This window comes from Mesoplodon mirus (assembly GCF_964341445.2).
Source record: "Mesoplodon mirus genome assembly, chromosome: 19".
NCBI classification, from domain to species: Eukaryota; Metazoa; Chordata; class Mammalia; order Artiodactyla; family Ziphiidae; genus Mesoplodon; species Mesoplodon mirus.
Window position 1 is genome coordinate 12,323,930 of NC_138995.1, and position 15,869 is coordinate 12,339,798.

Below are 15,869 nucleotides of genomic sequence, written 5' to 3' on the forward strand. Positions count from 1 at the left end.
CGTGACCTGGAAATTGCCGTGCGACCCTCGTCCTCTTTAGGTCCGGCCCTCTGGGAAGATGGCTGAGGTGCAGGGGTTTGAAGTTAAAGTGGACGACTGCGAGCCGAAACTGAGCAAAAAGTAAGTGTCGCAGCAGGTTATTAAAACCTTTGCTGTCGGAGAGTCTGAACTAGGAGGCGCCTCGAGGCTGCGGCCGAGGCGGCTGTGCCTGGGGCCTTCCTGCCGGTTCTCGTGGGTATGAACATGCTGGGACGTAGTCGCTGCGCCCCGAAACTACATCCCCCAGGATGCCCGGGGGCCCTCCGCTGGTTGGGTCCTTCCTCCTTCTCGTAGTCGTGGAGTAAGAATGCGGAGAACTGGGCGGGGACAGAGAAAAGCGAAATTTACTCCTTCCCTTTTCTCCGAGAAGTGCGTTACTGTGCCACACCCCTGTAAAGAAGATGGAGAAACGTTAAATACCCTAGCTTTTCAGAAGCACCTTCAACGTTCGAACTTTATTTATCAAAGGCCATTCTGAACCCTTTGTATTAAAGGGATCAGTTCTAAAACTGTGTCGTACACCTATCCATATGGGTTAGAGCATTGTGAGTATGTCTGGCAGTAGGGACTGTCTTATTTAGCCGGGTACACCAAACTGCACTTAGCACTGCTGGCTATATCTTTGTTAATCACCCCAAATCCTTGGAGTATGAAGGTAAATATAAATAAGTTTAGATTAGCTGCCCTTTCACTGTGTCTTGTATTCTCTTAATACTGCACTCCTTCTCAACCGGAGTTCTTCATAGAACATAGGTAATGATCTGAGTGACTAGTTCCTCAGTACTCCTAAGGATGGTACATAAATATAGCACCGTTCCAGAGGCATCGGAGAGAAGTTAGTGTATTGCATATAATGCCTGCTTTAGTGCACTTTTTTAGTTCTGTTTCTTAATTGTTCTTGGAACTTCCTTGGTGTGAATCTTTAGTGAGCACCATTGTATGCCAGTTATTTTCTCCAGGTTTAAAAACAGATAGGCTGCCTGCCAGGTGATTCATTCAAGGCCACATTTATTTTAAGGCAATAAAGAACATGATATCTCTGTCATTCTGTTGCCTTCCAGTGTTAATGTATAAACTTAATGTAGTCTAAGACTCTTTATGAATTTCTTCTTTCCTCCTTGTTCCTGGAGCTCCAAACAAGGCTTGTCTTTGATTCAGGTGATTTTGTGTGGCATGTTTTTAGCTTCCTCTAGAGTTTGCAGTTTATGGTGACGTTTTGTATGCTTCCCATTGCCATCTTTGTGGACAGGTATTTCATCACCAAGAGAGAAACTACATGTCAGGGACTTCAGAAACACTCCCATTATTTAGACTGTTGTGATCATTTCTACCCATAAACCATTGACTGTCTTGCTGTTGACCCCAAATAAGCACCATCTTACCATTGCCAGGACTGAGAACATTGTCATTTAATTTGCAGCACAGTGAGTGTTACAGGGTTGATGTCAGCTGAGAGGGTCTTATGTAAAATGGGACACTAAAAGGTTGTGTAACCTCGCCTTCTCCCCGCACCCAACCCATAAGAGTAGGAGTGCTGGCTGGGAGTATGTGTACTGTCTGTCCCATCTGACACCACATCTCTGTGTTTCCTGTTAGGTGGTGGTAATCATTAGTTCCAGGGTAATCTGCCATGTTGACGCAAGCTGCTGTAAGGCTTGTTAGGGGGTCCCTGCGCCAAACCTCCTGGGCACAGTGGGGGCAGAGGGAGCTGCGCCTGTGTCAACTTGCTCCTTTCACAACGATTCACAAGGACAAGCCACTTTCTGATAAAAGAAGGTTGGTGCCCATTACCTTCTTTATTGCTCTGGGAGCAAAAATCCTTCCCTTACTTAGTTTCTTATCTGTTAAGCCTCTGGCTGAGTCTTTGGACTTGCTAAGGAAACAACGCTGCTACCTACCAAAAGCAATAGTCCTTTCTCAGTTTCTCTTTAATAAATTCAAATTCTCACTCCATAGATTCTTTTTTTTGGGCGGGGGGTAGGAGTTTTATTAATTAATTAATTTATTTTTGCTGTGTTGGGTCTTCGTTTCTGTGCGAGGGCTTTCTCTAGTTGTGGCAAGCCGGAGCCACTCTTCATCGCGGTGCGCAGGCCTCTCACTATCGTGGCCTCTCTTGTTGCGGAGCACAGGCTCCAGACGCGCAGGCTCAGTAGTTGTGGCTCACGGGCCTAGTCACTCCGCGGCATGTGGGATCCTCCCAGAGCAGGGCTCGAACCTGTGTCCCCTGCATTAGCAGGCAGACTCTTAACCACTGCGCCACCAGGGAAGCCCCATAGATTCTTGAGATGACTTTTAGGTCTTATTCTAGAACAGTGCTGAGAACAAAACCCTTTATGAATAAAGAATTTCTAATGCAGGTTATTTTCCCTTCCCTGTCTTTCTGGAATTTCTTTGCTCCTGAGATTAACTTGGTTTCTAGTCTCAGTTCTTACTCCTAGGACCTTTTTGGATTATCCTTATTATTGATTTGACTTAAAGAGCAACAGCCAGTTGAATGGAAAACAAGTTCATTATGTTAATGCCAGGAAGAACCAGAGAGGCTTTGATGCCCACTGACTGAATGACAGCACAATAAGTCTAGCACACTGTTCTAGAAGGGTGACTTCACAACTGCTACAAAACAGATTATATCCAGAGACACTTACTTTGAGGCCCTCAGAGTCAGTTTTCTTACTTAAAAGATAATCATTTCAAATCTCCAATTAAGTTTTTTTAATTGAGTTATTCTAAACTCATAGATAATAAATGCACCCTGAAGCCAAACAGTATGCAAGCCTAAGGATCATTTGCCATGGTTCATTATGACAGGATATTCAGTTAACATTGGTGGTTTAAAAGAATGATCAAGTCTATTTGAATAATGAGGGTATCCCTCTCTACCCAAATCTGTTTGGTTTCTGGGTTCAGATAGCAAGTTTTCAAGTTATTTAAACCAAGTTGTACCAATCGCTTTAGTTTTTGAGTCTCAGGTGACGAGTATCAAGAGTTTGAATAGTGAGAGATTTGACAAGAAATTTATCCACATCTGTAAAATTTCTGTCCTTGAGGCAGAGTGTGAAGGGTTAAGATAGGGATACCTAGAATGGTTCACGTTTGCATGGTTACTAAAATGCTAGGGGTGGGGTCATCTCTTTATGTACATTATCTCAATCCTCACAACATTGGGGGAGGAGGATGTCTGTTATTATTTTACAGGAGAAATTAAGTTACTTTCCCAAAGTCACATAATTGGTAGGTAGGCATGTCAGGATTTAGCCCCAGGCAGTCTGGCTCCAAAGACGTATATTATCCCCTGTGCTATGCTGCCTTGTACACTATTCTACCCAATTTGTTGTCAAAGTCAGGCTGCACTGTGGAGAGTGAGGCCAATGCTGAGGGCCACTGTCAATGCATTGATCAATGCTGGGGGAGAGATTGTCAGTGGAGTGTCTCCCTGAACTCTGAAGAGCCCCCTCTTCCTCACCCCACCCCAGACTAACCCACTCCTTTCGGGAGGGGAGAGAGATGACAGACAAAGCTAGAGATGTCGCCTTATCACACATCAGATCTGATGCTCTAGGAACTTCATATTCTGCAGAGGAATCCAAACAACTAAGATTCAGTCCCTGGCCTCAAGGAGCTCCCAAGCCTAATTAGCTTGAGAAAAGCCTATCTTGCTGATTTTCTGGAAAACCTGTTTTCCTATTCTAAATATAAATTAATATGTAGGGTTTTCTTTGTCCTTGTCTATCTTGATTTTAGTTGGGGTCTAATGCCAAGGACCTCAGACTGGAAAAAAGAGACTGAGAAAGATCTTTCACATCTTTATTCTAAGTTTCTTTTTTTCCCTTGTCTGTTTCACATATAGAGTTCAGTGACTGAGAGACTAACAGTGGGCATGTAGAACTGGGCATGAGTGTTTCCCCAGGTTATTCATAGTTTTGATAAGTAGCTATGGGGCGGAACATAGAGGACTCTTCAGGCACCTGTCACGTTGAACATTTTCATCTTCCTGACAGTGAGCTAAAGAGACGCCTGAAAGCTGAGAAGAAAATAGCAGAGAAGGAGGCCAAGCAGAAGGAGCTCAGTGAGAAACAACTAAGCCAGGCCGCTGCTGCTGCCGCCAGCCACGCTGCTGATAACGGTGTGGGTGCAGAGGAGGAGAGCTTGGACCCAAACGTGAGTCCTCGGGACCGCTGCCCTGGCTGGGCCTAGGGAAGCTTCTAATGCGGATTGTGGCAAATTCCTTGGGACCAGTGATTAAGGAGATAAATAGGGACTGAAACAGGCACAGGGATGGATGAGGGTGGGCCCACCACCCCATCTGGTTAAAGGCACAGGCCCTGCACATTTTTCTTGTCGAATACTTACAGATATTTGGGAGAATCCAGTACTTCGAAGTGACTGATCTTCCTTGGAGCCAGCTGGGCCTTATAGAAGCCCCAGAGAAAATGTCTCCCTAAAGGTGGGCTGGGGTTTACTTTAGCCCAGAGATTGGCAAACTATGGCCCACAGGCCAAAGCCACCACTACCCCAAATCCCTCCTCCCTGGTTTTATAAATAAAATTGTGTCGAAACACAGCCATGCCCATTTGTTTACATATGTCTAAGGCTGCTTTCACACTACAATAGAGTTGAGTAATTGCATCAGAATAAGTTTGCTGACCCCTGGTATAGACTATTCCTTTTACACACCCTCCAGGCCCATGGGCCTGCCTTGGGGAAAAAGTCTGGTGTGTGGCCAGGGGCAGGAAAGTAGGAAGATGAGTGACTCACCATGCAGATGTGTCTACAAAAGTGGTAACCAGGGCCATCTGTACCAATTAAACATTATTTTAGGCAGAGATGTGATTTTTCTTTTTGTTGAATCTTGTATTTTGGAATTCTGGCCTTTATTCCCAGCTGTGGATCTGGCCACCCTGCATATTTAAGTGCACATCTCACTCCGTATTCCAAGCCTGTGACTTCAAGGATGCAGGGGGGTTGGTTAAAGAAACCTCACTGTATTGGGGCCCCTCTGAGGCAGAATACAGAACTCCATTAGACAAGCCTCTGGACTGACAATGTTCAACTTCTCAAAAGCTCTTTTGTTTTTTGTTTTTAACAGCAATACTTCAAAATCCGAAGCCAAGCAGTCCACCAGCTGAAGGTCAATGGGGAAGACCCATACCCACACAAGTTCCACGTCGACATCTCGCTCACTCACTTTATCCAAGAATACAGTCACCTGCAGCCTGGGGAGCACCTGACTGACATCACCTTAAAGGTGGCAGGTAGGAAGATTCCCTGGCAGTTTGCTGAGCTCCCACAGCAGGCAGGCCTCTCCAGTTGCGCACAGGAAGGTCTGGGGTGGTCTCGCTCTCAAAAAGCTTAAGTCTGAGGCTACATTACTAGAGATGGTACCAGTATGTCTGTTCACAGAAAGGAGAGCAGCCCTGAGGCATGAGGTCACGTTCCAGTGGTGATGCTACAGAGGAAGGGGCATTCTTTGTGGGGGACTCCTGGCCTGATGCTGCTACTCATTCACAGTCCTTTATGAGGACTTCCCTTCATCAGTGGGAGCCATGGCCCTGAGCTCCTAAAAATTGCAATCTGTGTTCCTAGACTACTTTACACTAGGCTGTTTTTCTAGAGCACTGTTATTTTGGAGTTTACTGTCTTGTGTGGGATCTTCTCCTTAATTTAAAAGATAATTGAATCCTGTCTTTCGTTTATACCTTCCCCCCCAAAAAATACATAAAACTATTTGTTGTAGAAAATTTAGAATGTTGAAACATTCAGAAAGGCAAAGAAAGAAAAGTTTGATTACCCATAATCCCACCACCCAGAGAGAACCCCTGCCAATACTTAAATGCCCCCCAAATTTCTTTTTCTTTAAAATCCAGTGTTTTCACTAAAATATGTCTTGATGTTAGTTATTCTGGGTCAGTATTCTCAGGTACACAGTGTGCCCTTTATTATTTTTTTTAATAAATTTATTCATTTTATTTATTTATTTGTGGGGTCTTCGTTGCTGCGTGCAGGCTTTCTCTAGTTGTGGCGAGCGGGGGCTACTCTTCATTGCGGTGCACGGTCTTCTCATTGCGGTGGCTTCTCTTGTTACACAGCGCGGGCTCTAGGCACATGAGCTTCAGTAGTTGTGGCACGAGGACTCAGTAGTTGTGGCTTGCGGGCTCTAGAGCACAGGCTCAGTAGTTGTGGCGCACAGGCTTAGTTGCTCCACGGCATATGGGATCTTCCTGGACCAGGGCTCAAACCCGTGTCCCCTGCATTGGCAGGCAGATTCTTTTTTGTTTGTTTGTTTGTTTTTGGGTTTTTTTGTGGGTTTTTTTGCGGTACACGGGCCTCTCACTGTTGTGGCCTCTCCCGTCGCGGAGCACAGGCTCCAGACGCGCAGGCCTAGCGGCCATGGCTCACGGGCCCAGCCACTCCGCGGCATGTGGGATCCTCCTGGACCGGGGCACAAACCCGTGTCCCCTGCATCGGCAGGCAGATTCTCAACCACTGCGCCACCAGGGAAGCCCGGCAGGCGGATTCTTAACCACTGAGCCACCATAGAAGCCCTGTGCCCTTTAAATATGTATTCTCAAGTCTTTTTTTTTTTTGGAAATTTTTCTTGAATATAATTTTTTTGTATTCTGTTTCTTGCTTAGCTTTATGTTTGGGACTCTTTTTTTTTTTTTTTTTTTTCCTGCAGTACACGGGCCTCTCACTGTTGTGGCCTCTCCCGTTGCAGAGCGCAGGCTCAATGGCCATGACTCATGGGCCCAGCCGCTCCGCGGCATGTGGGATCTTCCCAGACCGGGGCACGAACCCATGTCCCCTGCATCGGCAGGCAGACTCTCGACCACTGCGCCACCAGGGAAGCCCCTTATTCTCTTTTTTTTAATTTAATAACTTTGGTATTTGACCTCACTGCTTTTATGTTGTTTATTTTCATGTGAGATTAATTTTCTTCAATGTTAAAAGGAAGCTTGGTTCAGATAGCCTTTCCAACTTCACTGAGCTCCCTCTTCTGTTGTTTTTGTGGAGCATTCAGAAATACAGCACCTTGCTTTCTGGGATTTTCAGGCTCTTCTTCTTTCTCACTTTTGTTGGACCTTCTCTTTCCTTTGTCTCTGTTTTCTTGGTCTTGTTCAATTTTGTGGGGCCTTGTCCTTGGAGAGATCCCTTGCTGTTAAATTTAGAGAGTTCTTGGGGGCTACTCTAAAGGGCTTCATCCCCTAGACCTTCTTAATGCAGCCCACTATATTCACTTGTATGGCAGTAAGCTGCTATCCTCCGAGTGCCCGCTGCTACCCTCCACTTAGCCCTGCCACATTTTCCAGTGAATACCTATGGCTTTTTGGAAGACTTCCAGTTCTCAGACCTGCCAGAGACTCCATTGCTTCTTCCCATATAGAGGTCTTGGGGCCCTTAGTGGTTTTCCCCATTGCTTGTATTTGGGGATTCTTGGGAATATCTTCCCACATAATTTTGTTGTAAATTTTGTCCATGGCTTTTTGGCCTTGCCTGTCTAGTTGTGCTTTCTTTTTTTTTTTTTTTAACTATTTATTTATTTGGTTGCACCAGGTCTTAGTTGTGGCATGAAGGATCTAGTTCCCTGACCAGGGATCAAACCCAGGCCCCCTTCATTGGGAGCACAGAGTCTTAACCACTGGACCACCAGGGAAGTCCTTGTGCTTTCTATTTTTATATGAGGATTTAGGAAGATCCCACAACTATGCTGCCACCAACATTCCAGGAATCCATGAACACCTTTAAAAGCCAGATCTTCCTGCACATCTTTTAACTGGTTTAAATGGGGAGCCAACTTTGTCATGAAGAAAATGGCAGGGCTTAGGCCTCAGGCTAAAATCAAATTGTTCTAGTTTATATTCTGCCTGGATGTAAAAACTACAGAGGGAGCTTTTTTGGCACTGATATCATGAAATAGCTTCTGCTTCTGTCATTATTTTTGCTGTTCTCTAGGTAGGATCCATGCCAAAAGAGCTTCTGGGGGAAAGCTCATCTTCTATGACCTTCGAGGAGAGGGGGTCAAGTTGCAAGTCATGGCCAATTCCAGGTACATAGAAATATCCAGTTACAGGCCTTTCTAGGTTGGCTCAGAGCAACATGACTGGGGACAAAGGCCCATATAGTCTTCTTTTCCCATAGGAAATTAAAGTTAAAGGGAGTGGTATATGGTTGGGAAAATAAAAGGGCCATCTGGTCACCTGGAGAATAAAGACTGATCTTGGGTTGTGGAGCAGTTAAAAATAAAAGATAATACTTTTTAACAGTTGACTTTGAATCTGAGATTCTTCTTGGGTACACATTAACACTTTAGTGAGGGTTCCACAGTAAACCAGTGGTCAGTTTTAATTTGGGATATTGTATACTGAATTATGTTTTCCATTTATTCAGGAATTATAAATCTGAAGAAGAATTTATTCGTATTAACAACAAACTGCGCCGGGGAGACATAATTGGAGTTCAGGGCAATCCTGGGAAAACCAAGAAGGGCGAGCTGAGCATCATTCCCTATGAAATCACACTGCTCTCTCCTTGCTTGCATATGTTACCTCATCTTCACTTTGGCCTCAAAGACAAGGTAATTTCTCGTGGCCTCCTGGCTCTGGTTTATCATACCATTGAATCAAACACATCAGTGATTTCTATCTGTTACTTTTCATTTAGGAAACACGGTTTCGTCAGAGATACTTGGACTTGATCCTGAATGACTTTGTGAGGCAGAAGTTTATCATCCGCTCTAAGATCATCACATACATAAGACATTTCTTGGATGAGTTGGGATTCCTAGAGGTGATGGAAGGTTCTTACCTGACATGATGAGCTGCATTCTGGGCTTGCCTCTTACTCTTCTTCCCTTCCCTTCTCCACAGGCACATCCTGTGTCAGTATCCTTCATGCTCAGTGAAAAGTCCCCTTTCTTGCCAGTGTCTTTGTTCCGCCTTGTTTATTTAGTGCCCTGATTAGGAAGGTAGGACAGGACTTCTAAGATAATGGACAAAGTAGAGGGCCATCCACGTGCTAACAATGCCATGTTCAATGTGTTATCAACTCATTTTGCTTTTTTGTAGCATTAAATAATATTTTTCTTGATTTTTTTTTTTTTCTTTTTGCGGTATGCAGGCCTCTCACTGTTGTGGCCTCTCCCGTTGCGGAGCACAGGCTCCGGACGCGCAGGCCCAGCGGCCGTGGCTCACGGGCCCAGCCGCTCCGCGGCATATGGGATCCTCCCAGACCGGGGCACGAACCCGTATCCCCTGCATCGGCAGGCGGACTCTCAACCACTGCGCCACCAGGGAGGCCCCTTTTTCTTGATTTTTATGCAACTTATTTAAACTAAAAAATATTTAGGAAAATTTGTAGAGCAAAAAAAAAATTTTTTTTTCATATTTTCTAATTTTATGAGAAAGCTGAGTACCTGTTACCATACAACAAATTCAAACAATAAAGAAATAAATAGAAACAAAACTGAAAGTCCCCTTTCATTTTTTTCCCAGCTAATGTCCCTCTCCAAACTTGAATTTGAGGTGGCACAGTGGTTAAGACTGCGCTCCTGATGCAGGGGGCCAAGGTTCAATCCCTGGTCAGGGAACTAGGTCCCACATGCGTGCCGCAACTAAGAGTTTGCATGCCACAACTAAGGAACTCTTGAGCCTCAACTAAGGAGCCTGCGTGCTGCAGCTAAGACCCAGCACAACCAGATAAATAAATAAATAAATTTAAAAAAAAAACTTGAATATGTATCCTTCCTTGCCATTTACTCTGCATATTTATAATACCTCCATTCCTGTGCATGTTGCAGGTGGGGTACATGTGTAAGTGTTTTAGAAGGGTTTTATTTTTTGCTTTAAACATAAATGAAGTCACATCGTATGTATTATAATGGACCTCCCACACACACACACAAAATATATTCTGGGGCCCTTTGCATGTCCATATATATATGTGTGTATGTGTATTCCTTTTTGATGCTTTATAATTATTTCCCCTATTGATAGTTTAAGTTTCTGATTTTCTTCAGTAATGTTTTAGTGAACATCTTTGTACACATGGACAGGTGTTTCTGTAGGATGGATTTCTAGAAGTAGAATAAGTCAAAGGGTATAAGCAGTTACAATTTTTAATAAATACTGCAAACTGAACTCAAGAAAGGCGTTACCCATTTAGAGTCCCACTAACAGCTTGTGAAAGTTTATGGTACTGTGTTAATGGTGTTTGGTATTAATAGAGACACTATTCTAGAAAATCAAGCTACCTCTACTTTTGTCAAGCACCTACACATTATTACTGAACTTAACTTTTACTTGGGATATAGTAGGCTTAGCCTATCACATTCAAAGCATGAGCCATTCCCAAGAACTGTAGTTTGAGGACCTCTGTCTGTGAACTAAATGCTTTTCCTCTCTTTTAGATTGAAACTCCCATGATGAACATCATCCCAGGGGGAGCTGTGGCCAAGCCTTTTATCACCTACCACAACGAGCTGGACATGAATTTATATATGAGGATTGCTCCAGAACTCTACCATAAGGTAGCCAATAAGAAGATGCCCTGTGTCCTTAGAGAAGTAGAAGGCTGAAAAATATTGGCTAGACAGGTACAGTCAGAAATAAGAGGAACATTGAGGGTAGAACAGCCAGGAGAGTATTCTAAATTGTCAGGCTTCTGAGTGTTACATTTCTGGAATTTATCTATAGGATCAGTAGAGCATTATAGGGCAAAGGGGGTATCTTTCCTAGGCGTACAGATCCTCCTAACATACTTTGTTTCCCATAATCTCATAATACTTTTAAGTTTATAATCCTCCTTGGATTAAATTTGATTTTAGTCTTTTGTAGAAGAATGAGTTGAATCTCTGTCTGAAAGTTGGAAATATCCTCAAATCACCAGAGTAAATATCGAGACTGTGTCATTTAAGATTCTTACTTGCAAACGACAAAACCTGTTAATGGTGTTTAAGCAAAAAGAAAATGTATTCGATGGGCTTCCCTGGTGGCGCAGTGGTTGAGAGGCTGCCTGCCAATGCAGGGGACACGGGTTCGTGCCCCGGTCCGGGAAGATCCCACATGCCGCAGAGCGGCTGGGCCCGTGAGTCACGGCCGCTGAGCCTGCGCGTCCGGAGCCTGTGCTCTGCAACGGGAGAGGCCACAACAGTGAGAGGCCTGCATACCGCAAAAAAAAAAAAAAAAAAAATGTATTCAAATATATAAGGAAGCTCACAATTTCCAGGAAGATCAGAGAATCAGGCTTGGAGACCACACAACTAGAAATGATTCTGAATCATATCTCTGGGCTGTTCCCATGAAGAACCCAGTATCTTCCAATCAGGACAGTTACCACAACTCATAAGCTTGGCACTAGGCACAGGTCATTGCCATTGGGACTTCTGCAGTTACTACCTCTATAAGCCAGATATCTCTGGCCCCCTTCACCAGAAGGGATTCTGTGCAATACCTGCATCTTCTTTGCATGTTGAAGTCTCACAGGTTGGGGAACTTAGGTCACATGCCTACATCCTAACCCCAAAAGAGGCTTCTTTCTTTGGGAGGCTCACGCTCACAAGATGGGGGGCACCCCAGACAAAGGAAGAGAGTTAGTGATCCTGGACAGCCAGAATGATGACTATCCACAAAGGCCTAAAGAGAGTAGGGCACTCAGCATTTGGGTAGAGACCTGAAAGCCTGCCTTGAGCTGTGAAATCCAAGTTACAGCTTTTGTAGACAGACGCTTTCCCTAGCCAGTAAGACAAGATTAGCTGCCATGACCACGGCCGTGTGTTGTTATTAGATGCTGGTGGTTGGTGGCATCGACCGGGTTTATGAAATCGGACGGCAGTTCCGGAATGAAGGGATTGATTTGACTCACAATCCTGAGTTCACCACCTGTGAATTCTACATGGCCTATGCAGACTATCATGATCTCATGGAAATCACAGAGAAGATGATTTCAGGTGACCCCTCCTGTCCCTTTGTCTTTCACACGTGTCTGAAGGGCTGGTGTGCCACTTTCAGTTGGACTTCCTGTTGGTCCTCTTTAAATGACACATATCTTTCCCAGGGATGGTGAAACACATTACAGGCAGTTACAAGGTCACCTATCATCCAGATGGCCCAGAGGGCCAAGCCTGTGAGATTGACTTCACCCCACCCTTCCGGAAAATCAGCATGGTAGAAGAGCTTGAGAAAGCCCTGGGCATGAAACTGCCAGAAACTAACCTCTTCGAAACAGAAGGTAAAGTGATGCACTCCTTCATTGTAGGGCCCTCCTTCCTGTTCAGCTCTGAATAGGTCAGGGCTAGAATTTCCCATGTTATTCTCTTTATATACCTCTTAATGGGGTAGTGTGATGTCTTCTGTCCTAACTTGTATGTTTGTATTGCAGAAACTCGCAAAATTCTAGATGATATCTGTGTGGCAAAAGCCGTTGAATGCCCTCCACCTCGGACCACAGCCAGGCTCCTTGATAAGGTGAAAGGCCGTGCACTTCTGGTACATGCCCTCATCCAGTGGTAACGCCCTCACCCCCTATGAAGGTGAACTCCACTGTAGAGAAGGAACTTCTGCAGCTTCACAGGAAAGCTGTAATGAGAGAACAAGTTTTGAATTCCTGCTGTACTAAGCTCTGTGCCAAATAGTTATGTTCGCTACCTTATTACTAACCATTGAGAAGCTTAGGATAAACCCCTGTAGCATCAGGTATAGGGTTAGGGTCCGAGGCCTCTACCACCAAGACGGAGACGATCAAAATGCCATTTAGAAGGGCTCTCTAACTCTGCTTTCTCCTTAAGCTTGTTGGGGAGTTCCTGGAAGTGACGTGCATCAATCCTACATTCATCTGTGATCACCCGCAGATAATGAGTCCTCTGGCCAAATGGTAAGATAAAGCACGGTGTTGCAGTTACCTGTTGCTGCATAACCTCAGAACTTAGTGGCATAAAACAGTTTATTCTCAAGAGTTTGTGGGTTCATTGGGTAGTCTTTCTGCTCTACGTGGTGTTGGCTAGGGTAACTCAAGTGGCTTTTTTCAACTGGGAACTCTGCCAGGGCACCTTGCATCTCCTCCACATGGGATCTCATCCTCTGGGGCCTCTCTGGCAGTGTAGCCAGGGTTCCAAGTGGAAGCATTCCAAAAGAATAAATCCTGATGTGCAAACACATACCAAGCCTCTGCTGATGTCCCATTGACCAGAGCAAGTCATATGGGCAGCCCAGAGTCGGTGTGGCAGGGACTACAGAAGGGCATGAATACAGGGGGTGTGGTTCAGTGTATCAGTCTGTCACACACGCCTGTTGTGAAGATAATTAAAGCTTCTTTGTCTCTCACCCTCCTCACTAATGTACCAAATGATTTGGTGCCAAGAATGCATGCAGGCTTTGGGTCACAATCAGTAACAATTTTGAGTCAACTAGATTTCAGGAATTCTTGTTTGTACCAGATGTTCTTGCTGAACCTGCGTATTCACCCTCCCCTTTGGTCTCCTGTCCCCAGGCACCGCTCTAAAGAGGGTCTGACTGAACGCTTTGAGCTATTTGTCATGAAAAAGGAAATATGCAATGCCTACACTGAGCTGAATGACCCTATGCGACAGCGGCAGCTTTTTGAAGAACAGGCCAAGGTAAGGAAGGAATGTGTGCCCACTCACCAGAAGATATCAGCCTTAACCCTGGTCTGTGTCTTGTCTGCAACTTCTGGTGACTTCAGCAGAATGAAGGATGAAAGCCACAGGCTTCACTGGAGGAGGTCACATTTCAAGATGGAGAACTTGACTAGTTTGGGGCCTAGGATTTCTATATAAATGGAGCTTAGGCATGAATATCTGTTTGAGGAGTGTGACACTTGACAACATAATTTTTCTTAGATGGTACATTTATTGAGGTGGCGTGAGGATGAGAAGCCAAAGCAGCCACAGGCTGCCTGTACTAGCACTGCCACTGATGGGTGGTTCAGGAAGTGGGAGAAAGACTGTTGGGAATCATCAGAGTCTCTGAAAGAAAATGCGTTTCACTGGACTCGAAGAGCCCCAGGCAGTAGAAGTATTTTCATTTCGCAGAGAAATTTGCCTGTGTTCTGAGGTAGCCTTCATCAGTCCTGACCTCCAGGTCTTTGAAAGAAATGGCTCCATCCTGGAGTTACCGGGAAACCAATTCCCAGCAAGTGCTGGGTGTCCAGAGCATCCCTGGAATGATAACGCCTCTGGACGTTTTCACGTGCTCACTCAGACGCCGAGAGAGCACAGCCTAGAACAACGTCGCTGTGTGGTTCTCCTCTTCCAGGCCAAAGCTGCTGGCGATGATGAGGCCATGTTCATAGATGAAACCTTCTGCACTGCCCTGGAATACGGACTGCCCCCCACAGGTGGCTGGGGCATGGGCATCGACCGCGTCACCATGTTTCTCACAGACTCCAATAACATCAAGGTACGAGGAGACCCTGAAGGAGCACCACTGTCTTGGAAGCGGGGTGTGGTGGGCCTGGAGCATAAAGAGAGGGCTTTGGGCTAGGAGGAGGGGCAGGCAGAGAAGTTACAGGTGACTTCACAAGAGGAGGGGCAGAGCATCTGACCTTACAGAATTGGGGGGTTTTTCAACCTGATGCAGAAGAAATACTAATTGTTCACATTTCTTAAGGATCCAAGGAACATGCTAAGCCATCTACATGCATTATCTCATTTAACTTAAGTCAGCTTATGATGTGTAGAAACTGTTGCTATCCCATGTTTATAGTTGAGGAAATCATATTTGAAGAGAACCTCTCTGTTTATTCCTTCTTTTGACATTGTACCCTAGGCAGTGCTGTGCATTTCTTCTTTTCCATCCTCTGTAACTGAGAGGGACTGAATTGAAATAAAAGAACCAGGAAAAAAAAAAAAAAAAACACACAGATCTCCAGGTTTTGGTGATAACAGTAATGAGGGGAGAAAGGAGTAGGTGGATAGCCAGGAAAAAGTGTGTCTTAGCTTCAGAATGCATTCTCTATCCTGTAGGAAGTGCTTCTGTTTCCTGCCATGAAACCCGAAGACAAGAAGGAGAATGTAGCCACCACTGATGGACTGGAAAGCACAGCAGCCGGCACTTCTGTCTAGAAAACTATAACAGCAGGTCGTGTGACTTGGGCATCTCTGCGTTTGTGCAGAAGATCAAGGACTGCGAGGGAATTCCTGTGTGTGTTGCTGTCTGTTTGACTATCACATTTCATGTCCACCATCAGAAGAGAGAAGAGGAATTAAGAATTCCTTTTCACTCCTTGTTACCAAATAAACCATTTGTCTCTACTCCTGTCTCATCACTCTTTTTACTTTTGGAATGTCATCTTATTTCTCAGCTGACATAATGAATGTTTAGGATTATACCACTTTATTCATTCAACAAATTTATATTAATGTCTGCTCTGTGCCAGCCATTGTTCCAAGGGATTGGGGACACAGCAGTGAACAGAAGCCAAGTTCCTGCTTTTGTGGAACTTATACTCTTGCTTTAGGGGCAGGAGTTTGGGGGGCAACTAAACAAACAAACAAGTAAATCCATATTTGTGGTAGTGATGCATGCTAAGAAGAAACATGAAGCAGGGAAAGGGGACAGAGGTGCTATTTTATTTTAAAGTCTTTATTGAATTTGTTAACAATACTGCTTCTGCTTTATGTTTTGGTTTTTTGGCCGCGAGTCATGTGGGATCTTAGCTCCCCGACCAGGGATCCAACCACCCCCTGCATTGGAAGGCGAAGTCTTAACCACTGGACCTCCAGGGAAGTCCCCAGAGGTGCTATTTTAGATAGAAGTGATGGAGGCAGTGCTACATTGCATATGTGGTCAGGGAAGACCTAGGTGACATTTAAGTAGAGA

General features: G+C 44.8%; 1 protein-coding gene across 2 annotated transcripts; it reads left to right on the top strand.

Moving 5' to 3' along the window:
- The first annotated feature begins 1 nt into the window (after position 1).
- On the top strand, positions 2-15,301 carry KARS1 (lysyl-tRNA synthetase 1). Of its 2 annotated transcripts, XM_082608089.1 has the most exons (15): positions 41-120; positions 1,636-1,815; positions 4,038-4,197; positions 5,126-5,291; positions 7,990-8,083; positions 8,425-8,611; positions 8,698-8,823; positions 10,442-10,561; positions 11,818-11,980; positions 12,088-12,261; positions 12,412-12,497; positions 12,818-12,903; positions 13,519-13,645; positions 14,304-14,447; positions 15,014-15,301. In XM_082608089.1, exons 2-15 carry the CDS (start codon positions 1,670-1,672, stop codon positions 15,110-15,112), a joined length of 1,878 nt encoding a protein of 625 aa, XP_082464215.1. In that variant the 5' UTR covers positions 41-120; positions 1,636-1,669; the 3' UTR covers positions 15,113-15,301. The 2 variants fall into 2 exon arrangements, with proteins under 2 accessions (XP_082464216.1, XP_082464215.1); XM_082608090.1 differs by lacking the exon at positions 1,636-1,815 and having other exon boundaries at positions 2-120.
- The last annotated feature ends 568 nt before the right edge of the window (positions 15,302-15,869 follow it).

Excerpts from the sequence above, each read along its gene's own strand:
- KARS1 (XM_082608089.1), top strand. The coding sequence starts at position 1,670 with ATGTTGACGCAAGCTGCTGTAAGGCTTGTTAGGGGGTCCCTGCGCCAA. Across the intron at positions 12,262-12,411 it reads TAACCTCTTCGAAACAGAAG|AAACTCGCAAAATTCTAGAT; the intron begins GTAAAGTGATGC and ends TTTGTATTGCAG. Across the intron at positions 13,646-14,303 it reads TTTTTGAAGAACAGGCCAAG|GCCAAAGCTGCTGGCGATGA; the intron begins GTAAGGAAGGAA and ends CTCCTCTTCCAG.